The following is a 14,279-nucleotide window of genomic DNA, read 5'->3' as shown; positions in this document are numbered from 1 at the left end:
TCTGGTTAGGAGGTGGGTGCAGGGACTTGGAAAGGGTCCATTTATGCCACACCTGGAGATTTTGGCACCAGATGTATAAACTGACCACATGACATGCTCCATGATAAGGTTAAGGGGAAGGTTTTTATTGTAGATAGGAGAGAAAGAACAGCCAGAGGCATCTGGAATGGTCCAGAGCAGAGAAAGAAAACAGTGGCTGAACATGGTCATGAGAGAAGCAGAGTAGACAGGGTGGGGGTGGGAGGAGAGGAAGACAAAGAAAGCAGGGGGTAAGGGGGTCGGGGTGAGACAGAGAAGGGGGAGAGGGAGAGGGGAAAGAAAGGAGGAGAGGAGAGGACAGGAAAAGAAAGGAGAGGAGAGGGGAAGGGGAGGGGAGGCAAAGTATCAGGGTTATAAGGAGAACGTGAAGATGGGGTGGAGGTGTTTATGAGCTGGAGAAGTTTAGGGAAGGATGTAAGGAGCTGAGGATGGACTCTGAAACGTTAAACAGGTATTTATGAATCTGATGGATTCCAGCAAGCGCTTTGGTATGTTACCACAGATAGCCATTTGTCCCTTTTGCCTATGATACTGGAAACGGCTCTGAAACGTTAAACAGGTATTTATGAATCTGATGGATTCCAGCAAGCGCTTTGGTATGTTACCACAGATAGCCATTTGTCCCTTTTGCCTATGATACTGGAAACGGCTCCTTTTGATAGAAGGAAACCAGTATCACAAGCTTCTGAGGAGCTAGCTTTTGTCTAGCCATCAGAATTTGGAGAAAGGGAGTTTCCTTTGGACCTGACACACACCACCATGTCCTGTGATTAAAGTCAATGGGAAACTACAACCTCATGCTGGCAGGATGGCAAAGGGCACAGGCCCTTTAAGAACAGAGGCACAGGTTACTCTTTCAGGAAAAGAGCTAAGACTTCCTGAGGTGATTGCCAAGGGTGGAAGAAATACATAATAAGTAGAAGAGGAAGTTAGTTATAAATAACAGTTAAGACCACTGATCAGTTGCAGAAATGAGGATTGGCATGAGAGTTTCTGACACATGTTGTTAAGAATGGGCTTATATCGTTCCTTGTGTTCTCTTTCCTAGACTGATCATGTAACATCCATTGAGAGGATATCAGTGAGACTGAGGAGATACCTAAGTGGTTAAGAGCACTGGGGGTTCTCCCAGAGGTCCCAAGCTCAATTCCTAGTAATCACTTGGTGGCTTATAACAATCTGTAATGGGATCTGATGACATCTCATGGTGTGTCTGAAGACAGTGACAGTCTGAAGATGAGCTACAGTGTATAACATATACATAAAAATTTTTTTTAAAAAAGGTATCATTGGTTAGCATATTTGAGATACTAAAAGAATGTCTCTCAAGGGAAATTGCCACCTATTTTAAATCCATAATGTGCTTGGATTTGTATGAGGGATAGTTATATCATGTTTGTCATAATTATGACTAAACATATCTGTTTGCAATTATGCATGGGATAGTTCTACCATGTTAGGTGTAATTATACCCAGTTATTGTTTTCATTTGTAAGTTAAGCATGACATACGGAAATATGACTGTGTCAAGTGGACAAGGTTTGGGCTTGGGATAGCTATTCTTTGTTATCAGTTTGACTATATCTGTAATTAAAACATAAAACTGAGTAGGCACACCTGTGGGAGATTTTTTTCTTAATTAAAAAAAATTGTAGTGTGAAGACTCACTTCTAATCTAAATCTTTGAGGTAGGAAGATCCATCTTTAATCCAGATCGCTGAGGTGGGAAGAGCTATCTTTACTCTGGACCACGCCTTCTGCTGGCACACAATACAAAGGACATGAAAGAAGGGAACTTGCTCTCTTTGTCTGCTTGTTCTTGCTCTCACTAGCAAGTTCACACCCCTTCACTGGCATTACAGCCTATATTCATTCATTCATTCATTCATTCATTCATTCATTCCTCCATCCATTCATTCATAACTTCTGTTCCTCTAGAGAGCCCTCTAATACAAGGCTACATCTCAGATCATTAAGACATTTTACCTCAACTATAGTTTTTAATCCTTTGAGAAACTTAACTTGCAGGAGCATGAATATGAGGCACTCCCTACAGTGAATTCCAGGTTCACAAGCCTGTTCTAGCCTCATGCCTGGACTTGGGCAGAACCTGTGATTTACTTCAAGCCAGCCAGAGAGGGTAACTGCATCAAGAAGCCGTTCCTGTGTGTAAGTACATCACATGCCACACAGCTCCAGGTGGGAGGGATATGCTGACTAAGGAAGGGGACTTTAAGGGGAGCCCTAGGACCTGGAGAAATGTCAACAAACACAAAGAACTCACCAGGTGACAGCCAGTAGGAAGCAGGAGCTTCAGTCAGCAATAACATTGCCAACAAGCAGGCATCCCTGGAAGATATGTCCAAGCTCCAGCGAAGAGCACAGTCCTCCCTGTCGTGACCCTCAGCATGCACAGTCAAGTCATGCTCAACTGTCTATGAGGTAAATAGATCTTGATTTGTCCGAGATAAACTTGGCCATTGGTTACTGTGTACGAGAAGATGCTTTCCTAAGAATAAGTGTTTCTACCTGAGTTCAATTGTTTCCCTTCCAGTACAGAAATACATTTCACACTACAGCTATCTTCCCATTTGGCCATTTGCATTTTGGTTTGGGGAATTTCTATTGTGGATTTTTAAGTTCTATGTCAAGGTTTGTTTCTGTTGTTGTTGTTGTTGTTTTGGTTTGTTTGTTGGTTGGTTGGTTTTACACAGACAGGGTTTCTCTGTGTAATACACCTGTCTATCCTGGAACTCAATTTGTAGACCAGGCTGGCCTGAACTCAGAGTTCTGCCTCTGCCTCCCAAGAGCTGGGATAAAAGGTATGCGCCACCACCACCCAGCTCAATGCCAGGTTCTTATCACCATGCCTCCCTGGAGGCTTATTTATTTGGCTCTGACTACAGCAGCCTGCAATTTCTATCAGCAGAGGACCTACCCGCCAGCAGTTTCTTTGTTCACAGTTCATCAGCGCCATTCACTCACTTTCTTTTTTTAAAAAAAAAATACAACTTTTACTCTCAGGTAAATAGACTTAAGTTTCTAGTGAATTTGTGCCCAACGTTGGGCGCCACTTTGTTGAAGTAATTATTTAAAACGGCCACTAGTCAAGCCAACTATCTAAGCAGCAGCGTAGAATCTAAGCTCTGCCTAGCTCAGCCACCATGTTCTGCAGCCATAGGCCACGTGCGCCACAGCTAGAAACGGCCCACCAGAAACACCAGCCCTGCCACCCACGAGATGCCAGCATGGGAGATGGCTCTGCCAATCTGCCACGCTGTATCCGAAAGACTGGGCATTGCCCAGACCATCCCACCGTCCATACAGGCCCAGTAGGAAAAGAAGACTCTAATGCTTAAATATTAATCAAAGGCTTTATATGTTTGGTAAAGCTCAATAACAATATGCCCATACAATTAGAGTTGTTTTTCAATTAGCTAACCTAAATATGAGTTGTTACCCGCGACTGCTCTCCATACCTGTGTGGCTCTTCATCCTCCTACATCCCTGCCCTCTCTAGCTCCTCCTCTTCCTTTTCCTCTTCCTCTCCTTACTCCTCCCACCTTAGCTCCTCCTACACCTCCCTTCTTGATGACATCCTCTGCCCTGTAAAATAGGTGTTAAGGTAGAATGTGCATTCAAAAAAATAACCGCTGCTTGCCTAATGCCATTCTTTAAAGCAGGACAAAGCTCATTCCCAATCTCTATTGAGAGCAACACAATAGAGGAGGAGCTACAATCTCTACTGCCAGCTTGTTCACTCAGCCCCTCCAGTGTTGTGTTAGTAACCTGAAGCAGGGTGGCGTGGGCATATGGGAAACCAATGAGCGGTACTCAAGAAACATTTTGTATGGCTACAGAGATGGCTCAGCAGTTAAGAACACTGGCTGCTCTTTCAGAAGACCTGGTTTCAATTCCCAGCAACCTCATGGTAGTTGGCAACCTCTGTAACTTGAGTTACAGAGAAGCTAACCCCTTTCCTGACCTCTCCTGGAACCAGGCACCCATGTGGTATACTTACACAGATGCCACAAAACAGTCAACAGTCACACATAGAAAAAAAAATGTAATCTTTTTTATTTTTATTAGGAAAGTAAGCATCTTTTTTTTTTTTTAAAGAAAAACAAATTCTTAAAATTTGGTAAGAGGTTTCAAACATATTTTAGTCATGTAGCAATTCATTGTCACTCAGCATAAAACTTGGGGAAAGGTACACAACATTTACCAAAGGCTGGCCCAGACTACATTTACCAAAGGCTAGCCCAGACTACAGTCACCAAAGGCTGGCCTAGACTAGCTCTGTCACACTCGTGAAGTTACACTCCTCATCCCTGACTCCTCGGCCATCCCACCACTGTCTTTCCATCTTAATTTGGTTTCCAGTTACTTCAAACTCAGGGAGTGGTCCTGGAGGGGACATGGGTTCTCTGGTCACCACAAACAGATGGGAGCTCATCTGTAAACCAAACTTGTAGCCTGGTTTACATAATATATGTAATATCCCAACCCAGTGAGGGTCAAATCCTACACCGGCAAGCCGCAGCCCCAGCCTCTGTTAATGAGGCAGGCTGTGGGCATTGGAGGACCCGTCCATACCGCTGCAGCTTACACAGTAACCTTAAAACAGCTTCTATAATTAAAACCTAAGAGCTGGAAGTTAGTTCCAAGGTAGAACACTTAACTAGCAAGTGCAAGGCCCTGTGGTAAGTCAACAGCACTGGACAAAAGTAAAAGCTAAGAAAATAATAGAAAATTAATGTGTCCCCAGATGCTCTCTGAATGACACAGACAGCAGCATATAAAAATAACCTCCTTTTAAACTGTCAGCAAAAGTACTATAATCTCTGAAATGTGATGAACCATTTTACCACTGAACATGAGAGTGACTGGGAAAATGTTTCTGGCTTTTTTAATATGTGGGAAACAAGAATAGAATTTACTAGAATACTAAATGACGACCCTCGAGTGTAAGGGAAAGGGAGTGTTGTAGATCAATGAACATGGCAGTGCTACTAAATACCACGCCTGCCAAACTTCAGGATTGCACAAGCTCCAGCACGTTCACAGGGCTACCCGTCAGTTTCGGTTTACGTATTTGAAACAAATGGGCTATTTTAGCAAAAATATTATACAACTTTAAAACTTACACGTTTCACCATGCATGGTAGCACATGCCTCTATTTACAAAACTCAGGAGGCAGAAGCAGAACGGTGAGTTAGAGGCCAACCTGCCCTACTTAGTAAATTCCAGGCCAGCCTGGACTATAAAGTAAGACTCAAGAAACAAAACAAACACAAATCCTAAAATTTAAAAATAATCTCATTTGCATTTCTAGAATCACAGGAGATCAAACATAAATCCGTTTTTTGTCAGAGCTGAACATGAAGTGAGGGAGGAAGCTAGATCCCTAGAAAGCATAGCCTATGTGTATACTCACAGGAATACATAGTCAGCAGTATTTTTCAGTTCAACCCTACACAGAGGGTAAAAGGAAACTGTCCTTCCATCTCCAAAGATGCTTTGTGACAACCCACTCATCAGGGTGTGGACGCACACTCACTGCTCCACAATCAGCCCGTTCTCCAGAGCCTTGACCCTGCACACCACCCAGATCTTCACTTCTCAATGCCTTCTGTAAGGCAGAGACAACAGAACAGTCTCCTAATGAGAGCCCAGCGCACAAGAACGAACGGTAGTCTACAGAAGACTGAGAGCTCTAAACACTCCAATCATTTCAAACCTGCCTGTAAACAGACACAAATTTCAAGTGCCAAAGCATACTGAAAGCCAGCCAGAGCTCTGCTCTGAGGTGGTGTCCTCAGGAGCGGCGGTCACGCAGTAAGTCATTCGGTAATTCGTCACCTGAGTGTTATTCTCCTTTGTCCTGGTGATTCACAGGAGAACTGTGGCTGCTGGCTGACAAGGGCTCAACACTTAGTGCATCTGGAAGGCCCTGACAGGAGCCCTCAGCTGTGGGCTCTACCAGATCTCTAGATGTCTCCCTTGCAAACTCCGGTACTGGATCACTCATTTCGACCACTTCAAAATCCATCTCATTCCACTTCTCTGCATCCTCCTCCTCATTCTCTTCCTCGAAGTCATGTTGCTCAGAACTGGAGAGCAAAGCTTTCTGGTCCTCGCTCTTCCTTCTTCCTTTGCGCTGGCGTTGCAGGGGTAAAGTGGCTAATTTATACATCACAGGAAATAAAACAGCCGTGAATATGGCTGAGCCCAGACCCGTGTAGAGAACCACTGGGAGATCCGGGTAGTGTCCCTGAAGAATCCCGATGACCGCAGGAATGGCCATTTCTCCCAGGGCAGCGCCAATTACAAAGAATGCTGCAGATTTCCCAGTTAAGGTGGTGTACTGCTCAATCCAGGAGATGCCGCTGGGAAACGTGGCTGCCATTGAAGCTCCATACACAGATGTCGCGATCCAGAGACAGAGAGGGTTTTTATCAAAAAGGACCAGAAATAAAGACGAGGCCAGGCTGCCAATGTTACACAACACAATCATGGTTCCAGGCTGTAAGAATGTCGCAAAGAAGATGGCCAGGCCCCTGCAGGCTGCAAAGGTCCCCCAGAAGATGGAGTTCAAGCCAGCTGCCTCGCTCTCTTCCATGCCAACATGGGTGGTGGCAAAGGAGAATACAAAAGAGCCGTAGGTCACCTCGGCTCCCACATAGAAGAAGAAGAAGAGGAAGAGGAGAGAGAGCAGGGCCCTGTGATATTTAGCCCTTCGAGCTCCCTGAGCAGATGCTGTGGATTTTTCCTGCCTTGAATGTTTCTTACAAAACAGACCAAACAGGAAGACAGAAACTACTAAGACATAGGTGCCAATAGAAGCATATGTCCACAGCAGATTCATGTCATCGGGTACCGCGAACACAGAGTCTGAGGGGGCTTTGGAGGATCGGTTCAGCATTAGAGAGTTAAAGTCGGACTCGGTGTGGTTCTGAGCAGATGCTGTGGTACCCCAGGTCAATTTAGCCAGCAGGGGAGCCAGAAAGGCACCCAAGGCGAAACTGAAGTGCAAGGCCTGCATATGTGGGGCTCCTTTGTCCCCCCAAAGATCCAAGATGAGGACGTTCCCACCTACCAACAAAGGAAATTATTTGAATTAACAATCATTTAGTAAGAACACTACACTGCTATTTAAGAATAAAAAGGAAGCTAACACTACCTAGAACCAATGTGGAAACAGAAGGTTGCATTTAAGGCACTCTGACCCACCACCACGAGCAGACTGTGCATCAAGGCATCACCTCCTAACATACAGAATCTATAGGCTGCTAAACCACTGCCCACTAGAGCCAGGCACATTAGCAATGGCTTTTCATAAAATATGCCAACACAACACTGGGGGACATACTGATATAACACACCTATCTGCTTACAAGGGAAAGAGAGAGAAAGAGAGGTGGATTTTAGCATCAGATAGTGGCCAATCATCAAAGCTTTGTATTTTTGCACCTAGTTGTAACTGTCACGGAAGTCAACACCCAAGGTCCTGATGTACATTACAGCACCAAGCATAGCTGTCAGATTCTGCACCGTCCTGATGAAGACCCTGTGAGGTGACAGCCATTCTTTGGCTCTCATTACTTCCAGATAAACACGCATTTCCACTCTGTAACTTCACAACCAAACAAAGGCTACCGTGTCAAGTATTTCCACACTCTGCCAAATGACATGAGAGGAGGAAAGGGATGGAACACTGAGGTTGGAGGTGAGCAAATGCCACACTACTTCCTGAAGAGGCTCTGCTGGTGGCAAACAGGGACTTCCCAGACAAGGCTTCACTGAGCTCAGTACTCGGCTGGACACTGTCTTCGTCTGCAGCCCACTATGACTCTATACTTGTTCTGTGTTCCCAATCATTATGGCTTCTTACAGGAAGACGGCCAGATTCTATCCTAAAAGGAAAGCCTGCTGCTTGTCTGTCCAGGGAAAGAACATCCTTCATATTCGGATATTCTAAATCTCCTCTTGCTTGTGGAGAAACGTACTTTGTTTACTTCACAGGCAAACACTGGGAAATGGATGTTCTGATTGACAAGGAGTGGTGGCTAGGAGAGTGGCCTGACTAGGTGCCGTGGTCCCAGTCTGACGTTTCTGTGATAGTGTGATGTCATCAGCTGCCCTTTCCCTAACAGTAGTGTCCCGAACAGCACAGGTGACAATAAACAATTCACTAACCTGTATCCAGAATGCCCATTGAAATCCCGAAGACAGACATCATGACAATCAGTAAGGCTGCTGTCTTGCAGAATGGCATGAGATAAAGACCCACTGTGGTAGCAGAAAGGGACACTCCTGAAAAGAAACAGTAAGAACTCAGCTAAAATACAGCTCTGCTCTGGTAACACAGTATTTACTTAATCATCGGCAACAAAATACTCTTGTTTCCATAGAAGTTTTAATACATCAGTTGATTTGCCTTTAATCTTGCCAATGTATTGAAAATGGCATGCTAACAGCTCTGCCCTCTTTTCCAGGGTCAGGATCCAAGGTGATAGTCTGTGCTCAGCTCTGACAAGGGCAACAGGACAGAAGTGCACCCTCTATCACTTCCCTACCATCCCCTGTCCCTTCATCTCCCAGCCCAAGTCCACAGAGCCTGGCCAGGTTCCAGGAACTCATTCTGAGCCCTGTGGCCCAGAAGCCCCGCCCCATCCCATAAGCAGAGCTTCATGGTCAGCCAGCACATGTGCCTGGAGAGGAGTCTAACTCCACGTGGCTCAGGGTTGCCAACACTTACACCCAGGGGCCCATTGAGTTCCCAGGGGGATCAGTACAGACTCCCGCCAGCCCCCAGAGTGGCTGCCAGCACACTGCCCATCCCAGGAATCAGCCATCTCCCATAGTTAGAGCTGACTCGTACATTTGTTGACAGAAACAACGAAGTAAAGAGCAGTGTTTACTCACCCAAAAGTAAAAAATGATTCATACAGCCAAAAAGGACTCCTCCAATCATAGAGCCACAGAGATATCCTGAGGCGCGGCCCACAAAAATCAGAGACAGGCTGCTGATGTTCCTGTTCACGTTCCTTGCCAAGTCTGGAAAGGTGGGCCCCAGGATAGCAACACTCAGTCCCTACAGTCAAAAACAAGACAGCTTTTTACCATTTTTACCATCGCTGGAATGCTGACCAAGAAGTAGCTTTCCCACAGTAATAAAATCACAGGCGGGAGAGGACAGTCTACTATAAGGGGCTGGAGAACTAAGAAAAGACGTACATTGTCAGCAGTAAAGCACAGACTCCCCAGTGGCCTTCTAGTCAGAACCGTTGATACTTTTTAAAAGGTTTTGTTTTGTTTGGAGACTCAAACTTGCTCTGTAGCTCAAGACTGCCTCTGCCTGCCTGCCTGCCTCCGCCTCCCACATGCTGGTACTACCAGTGTGTCTCAGCACACACAACTTATAAAACTATTTTAAACTTTTTAACTGTTTAGCATTAAACAACACCTTAAAAGAGCATTCCATAGTAATAATTAATACGTAACAAGCTTGGAGCTGGGGAGATGGCTCAGTGAAGCACTTGCTGCCTGGAAGTGAGGACCTGAGTCTGGGTCCCCACCAGTCACACAGAAAGGACAGCATCTTAGTTAGGGACTGTCTTGCTACAGTCAAACACCAGGAAAGGCAGCAAGTTAGGGAGGAAAAGGTTTTTCTGACTTACACCTCCACATCAGTCCATCTCTGAAGGAAGTCAGAATAGGACAGGAGACAGGAGCTAAGGACCATGCTTACTGGTGCTGCTTACTGGCTTGCTCCTCACAGCTTGCTCAGCCTGCTTTCTTATAGAACCTAGGACCAACAGCCCAGGGATGGCTCCACCCACAATGGGCTGGGCCATCCCCCATCTATCAGTAATTAAGAAAATGCCTTACAGACAGATCTTGCAGAGGGATTTTCTCAAGTGAGGCTCCCTCCTTTCAATGACTTTAGCATCTCTCAGGTTGACATAAAACTAGCCAGGGCAAGTGACCCCCCATCAAACTGATACACAAACATATCACTGTCAAGCTACCACCCTCCCTGTCTTGTTCATTCGCAGGATCCCACATTAACATCAGCAACACAATATAAAACATTTCACAAACTTTAAAGGTTCCAATCTTTACAATTTCAAACACTTTAAAATCCAGTCTCTCAACTGTGGACTCCTGTAAAATAACAATACTTTTTTACTTCAAGAGGGAAAACCCAGGGCACAGTTACAATCTTAAGAAAAGTAAAACCAAACTCTAAAAGTGTAAATAATTCAATGTCCAACTGTCTGGGTTTCACTCACAATCTTCTGGGCTCCTCCAAAGGGCTTGGGTCACTTTTCTGGTGCTGCCCTCTGTAGCACACAGATTGTCTTTTAGGCTCTGACTGCCTCTACTCCACTTACACCTGCTGATCCTGCATCCCAAGGTGCTGGCATCTCCAAAACGCTGGGGTCCTCTGCTGTAACTGGGCTACACTTTCACCAATAGCTTCTCCTGGGCTCTCTTCATAGACTCCGACCACACAGTGCCAGGCCTCAGCTGCTCTCCATGACTCCTCCCAAATACAGCCCCACCTGGCGACTTACACTATGGTTAGCTGCCAATCGGAGGTACAACCTTGGCTAACTTTTGGGAAACACTTTCCAGGAGACTTCACCTCAGTGATGCTGGCTTCTTAATCAGAACTGCCTCTTCAGGCCCAGTTGGGCAGCGTCTATCACCCCAGCAGAGCAAAGGTTTCTCTTTAGCGGCTCTGGTGTCCTCTTCATCAAAGCCTTCTTCAGCTCCCGCAAACCAAAGGTACAGACTCTTCACTCAAATGGCCTGGGAGTCTTTGCTTTCCTCTGAAACTTCGCAAGCCAGGCCTCCATCCACTGCACCGCTCTTCACAGTCCTTCTTTTTAGATGTATGTATATATATGGGTACTTGGTCTGCATGTACACCTGAACACCACAAGAGGGCGTCAGATCCATTACAGACAGCTGTAGTGGTGGGTGCTGGGAATTGAACTCAGGACCTCTGGAAGAACAGCCAGCGCTCTAAACCCCTGAGCCATGTCTCCAGCCCCAGCTCTCAACATTCTTATCCTCCAAGCTCCAACAAGAACAGCATGGTAAGTTCTCAATACTCAACGACTTTTCTAACCCAAAGTTCCAAAGTCCTTCCACAATCCTCCCAAACAACTCGCTCAGGTCTGTCATAGCACTACCTCACTATCCTGGTACCAGCTTGTCTTAGAGTTTCAACTGCTACAGTGAAACACCATGACCAAAATGCAAGTTGGGGAGAAAAGGGATTATTTGGCTTCCACCTCCACACCGTAGTCCATCACTGAAGGAAGTCAGGATAGGAACTCAAACTAGACAGGAACCTGAAGGCAAGAGCTGATGCAGAGGCCACAGAGGGGTGCTGCTTACTGGCTTACTCCCCATGGCTTGCTCAGCCTGCTTCTTTATAGAACCCAGGACCACCAGCCCAGGGATAGCATCACCCACAATGGGCTGGGCCTGCCCCATCAATCACTAATTAAGAAAATGCCCTACAGCTGGATCTTCTAGAGGCATTTTTCTCAATTAAGGTTCTCTCTTTTCAGATGACTCTGGCTTGTGTCGGCCTGACATAAAACTAGCCAGGGCACACAGAAACTGCAGTATGCTTAGAACCTCAGCACTGAAGAACAAGGAAAGAGATTCCTGTGGCTCTCTGGCCAGCTAGTCTGGCTGAATTGGTGAGCTCCAGGCTCAGTGAGAGGCCCTGTCAAAGAAAAAGGTGGAGGGCAATTGAGCAAGACACCTCTGGCCTCTGCACACACCATCTGCACAAAAATTAAGAACATAACAAACTAGTCTCAAAAAATATATACTTATATTTTCAAATATGCTATGTGCATAAATAATATAGAAATTTAATTGCTAAAATTTTAAATTGCCAAGCACCAAATTATGATTTTTACATTAAGATGCCAGTATTTCTGGCACACGTGAAGTTGTTCGTTTGAACTGTGTATCTAATGCTGACGATAAGTAATCTGGATGTCCCTATATCTATAGTTCTCCTCACATTCCAAAGCTATCAGGAAACATGAGCTTTCTTAGCAAAACAAATATAACACAGACAGAATGATTTTAACAATAAGATGTTACACAATGTCCTCGCAAGAACTAAGGACCTCCATTTTCGATGGAATTCCTAAAAACCTTTGAGGAAACGTTTCTAAGCCATTTGAATTTTAAGAACCATGGATTGTGGGCTGGGGATACAGCTCAGTGGAAGCCTAGCATGGAGTCCTTGGGTTGATCCCCCATATGTGATAAAAACAACAGCAACAACAATAACAACAACAAAAACCTGACTGTGCTGCACTATTCTGCTCCAAACCAAGACTGTGTTCCCTGCCCAAGCACCAGCAACCAAGGACAAAGACGGGGTGCACACAGGGCCACAGCATGTTCAGATTCTCCTTCAGAGCACTTGCGAACCTGGCACAGTGTGGCGCTCCATTATCTACAGTGCTTTCTTGCTCCCCTATTTTCCCATCAAAATAGTTTTAAGAAACCGAGGCTCCAATTCTGAGGGACCAGAAGGGACTCTTGTCAAAGGTTTAACCCTCATCACACTCGAGTCAAAAACTATCAATTTAGGTCAATGGTTCACAGCTTTCATCCCAGCACTCAGGAGGCAGGGGCAGGTAGATCTCTGAAATTTTGAAGCCATCCTGATCTACACAATGAGTGCCAGCCATCTGGTTTACAATAGGGAGTTCCGGGTCAGCAGTTGGTGATACACTGTCTTTAAGGCGTTTTAAGTTCTTGCACTTGAGTGAAGAAAATCACTTAAGGATCTAAAAGCTTGATTTAAAGAGGACTGTGAACAGTGCAAGCAACATGTCCTTGATACTATCATTTAACCAGAAACGCCACTTTCTTCTCTGGGCCTATTTTCCTATCTGCGAAATAAAGCAGTTGGTTGGATTTGGTCAGGCCCCCAGAAACAGAGCTCAAAGCAGCTTTTCTGTGATCAATTTGGAGCTTCAGTGGGAGGTGGGTGAAGGGGAGCAGGCTCCCCATCCTGTATCTCCCCGTTTCCCCGAGGAAACTTAAGTTTGCTCGTGTTGGAAGCATTAATTGTGTCCATTTTTTTCAGATGACAAAACTGAGAGCCAGGAGGATTAAGCAATATACACCAAGGGTCACGCACGGCGCAGGGCACTAGAGAGAGCAGGTTCCCTGCAGGACGCCTGCTCCAGCCTTGGCCTGGAGGGTTCGGGCCCAGCTCTCACCAGCCCCAGGAAGGCGGCACACAGCACCACGGTGGTGAACCAGCGCAGCACGCTCTGGGCACGGCCTTTCCGCACCGAGGCCACGGCTTCCGACTCATTCTCTGCGCCCGGGCCGGCTGGGAGGAGCCGCTGCCCTCCGGGCCCGCCGAACTCCAGCTCCAACTCCAGCGTGGCGGCTCCACCTGCCGCGCTCCGTGCGCCCGGCACGTCCCGGAATCTCCCCGGGCGCCAACTCCGCCGGGACGAGCCGGCGCGAGCGTGACCCGGGAGCGAAGCCTTCCACCGCGCAGGCGCGGGGCCTCCCGGGGACGGAGCGCCTGCACGGATCACGTTCCGGAAATAAGGCCGCTCCCCAATCAGGAGGCTTCTTCAAACCGGAAGTTGATATGGTTGCCTTGGGAATCGGACTTCCGGGCCCAGGTGAGGCGTCTCTGTTAGTTCAGCCGGGGCGTTTTGCGGCCCGGGGGCTGAGGGCAATGATGTAGGGCTGCAACCCTCGCACAAGACGAGCCAAACGGTAAGAAGTTGCAAAACGTTGGAAGAAAACCGGCCTAGAACTGCAAGGTGGCAACTTCCGCAGGCTCCTGGGTCACCTGGAAACCCGAAGGTCTTGTCCCTACATGATTTCCAAACCCTTCGCCCTTGCTCCTAAGACGTACTAGAATCTTGGACGTCGGCTTCTCACTCCACAGATAGTTGTGGAGCCTTATTTGTAAACTCACACGTGAAATATCTCAGTTAATTTACACAGCACTCAGAATCCCACCGCCTTCCCATCTGTAAGTAGGAATATTAGGTTAGAGGAACGACTTCCCAAAGGCAAGACAGCAAACTGATGCTGTCCTTTCCTGAATAGTGAAACCATAGCTAAAGAAAGAAATCTGGGTCAGAACGAGTTGCAAGCACTTGCCCACACTTATTTTAACCTGCAGGCAGTTCCGTTGTTGAATGGACCTGAACAT

At 46.4% G+C, this 14,279-nt stretch overlaps 1 protein-coding gene across 2 annotated transcripts; it reads right to left on the bottom strand.

Annotated features, from left to right (window-relative positions):
• Positions 1 to 4,094: 4,094 nt before the first annotated feature.
• Positions 4,095 to 13,396, bottom strand: LOC114622584 (sodium-dependent glucose transporter 1C-like). 2 transcript variants are annotated; one of them, XM_028768992.1, is made up of 4 exons: positions 13,318 to 13,396; positions 8,969 to 9,137; positions 8,240 to 8,356; positions 4,095 to 7,135 (listed from the first exon to the last, which is right to left on the bottom strand). In XM_028768992.1, the coding sequence occupies exons 2-4, from the start codon at positions 9,015 to 9,017 to the stop codon at positions 5,910 to 5,912; spliced, it is 1,392 nt and encodes a 463-aa protein (XP_028624825.1). In that variant the 5' UTR covers positions 9,018 to 9,137; positions 13,318 to 13,396; the 3' UTR covers positions 4,095 to 5,909. The 2 variants fall into 2 exon arrangements, with proteins under 2 accessions (XP_028624825.1, XP_028624824.1); XM_028768991.1 differs by lacking the exon at positions 13,318 to 13,396 and adding an exon at positions 9,281 to 9,304.
• Between the last annotated feature and the right edge of the window lie 883 nt (positions 13,397 to 14,279).

Source organism: Grammomys surdaster, unplaced genomic scaffold (genome assembly GCF_004785775.1).
Source record: "Grammomys surdaster isolate TR1022 unplaced genomic scaffold, NIH_TR_1.0 190, whole genome shotgun sequence".
In the NCBI taxonomy this organism is placed as follows: domain Eukaryota; kingdom Metazoa; phylum Chordata; class Mammalia; order Rodentia; family Muridae; genus Grammomys; species Grammomys surdaster.
The sequence above is the reverse complement of the archived record's forward strand: the minus strand, read 5'-3'. Positions and strand labels throughout refer to the sequence as shown.

What these genes read in the sequence shown, in the direction of transcription:
- LOC114622584 (XM_028768992.1), bottom strand. Translation starts at nt 9,017, where the DNA reads ATGATTGGAGGAGTCCTTTTTGGCTGTATGAATCATTTTTTACTTTTG. An exon ending in GAATCATTTTTTACTTTTGG is followed by an intron (nt 8,357 to 8,968) that starts GTGAGTAAACAC and finishes GTTTCTTTTCAG; the next exon opens with GAGTGTCCCTTTCTGCTACC. An exon ending in AATGGGCATTCTGGATACAG is followed by an intron (nt 7,136 to 8,239) that starts GTTAGTGAATTG and finishes CTTTGTTGGTAG; the next exon opens with GTGGGAACGTCCTCATCTTG.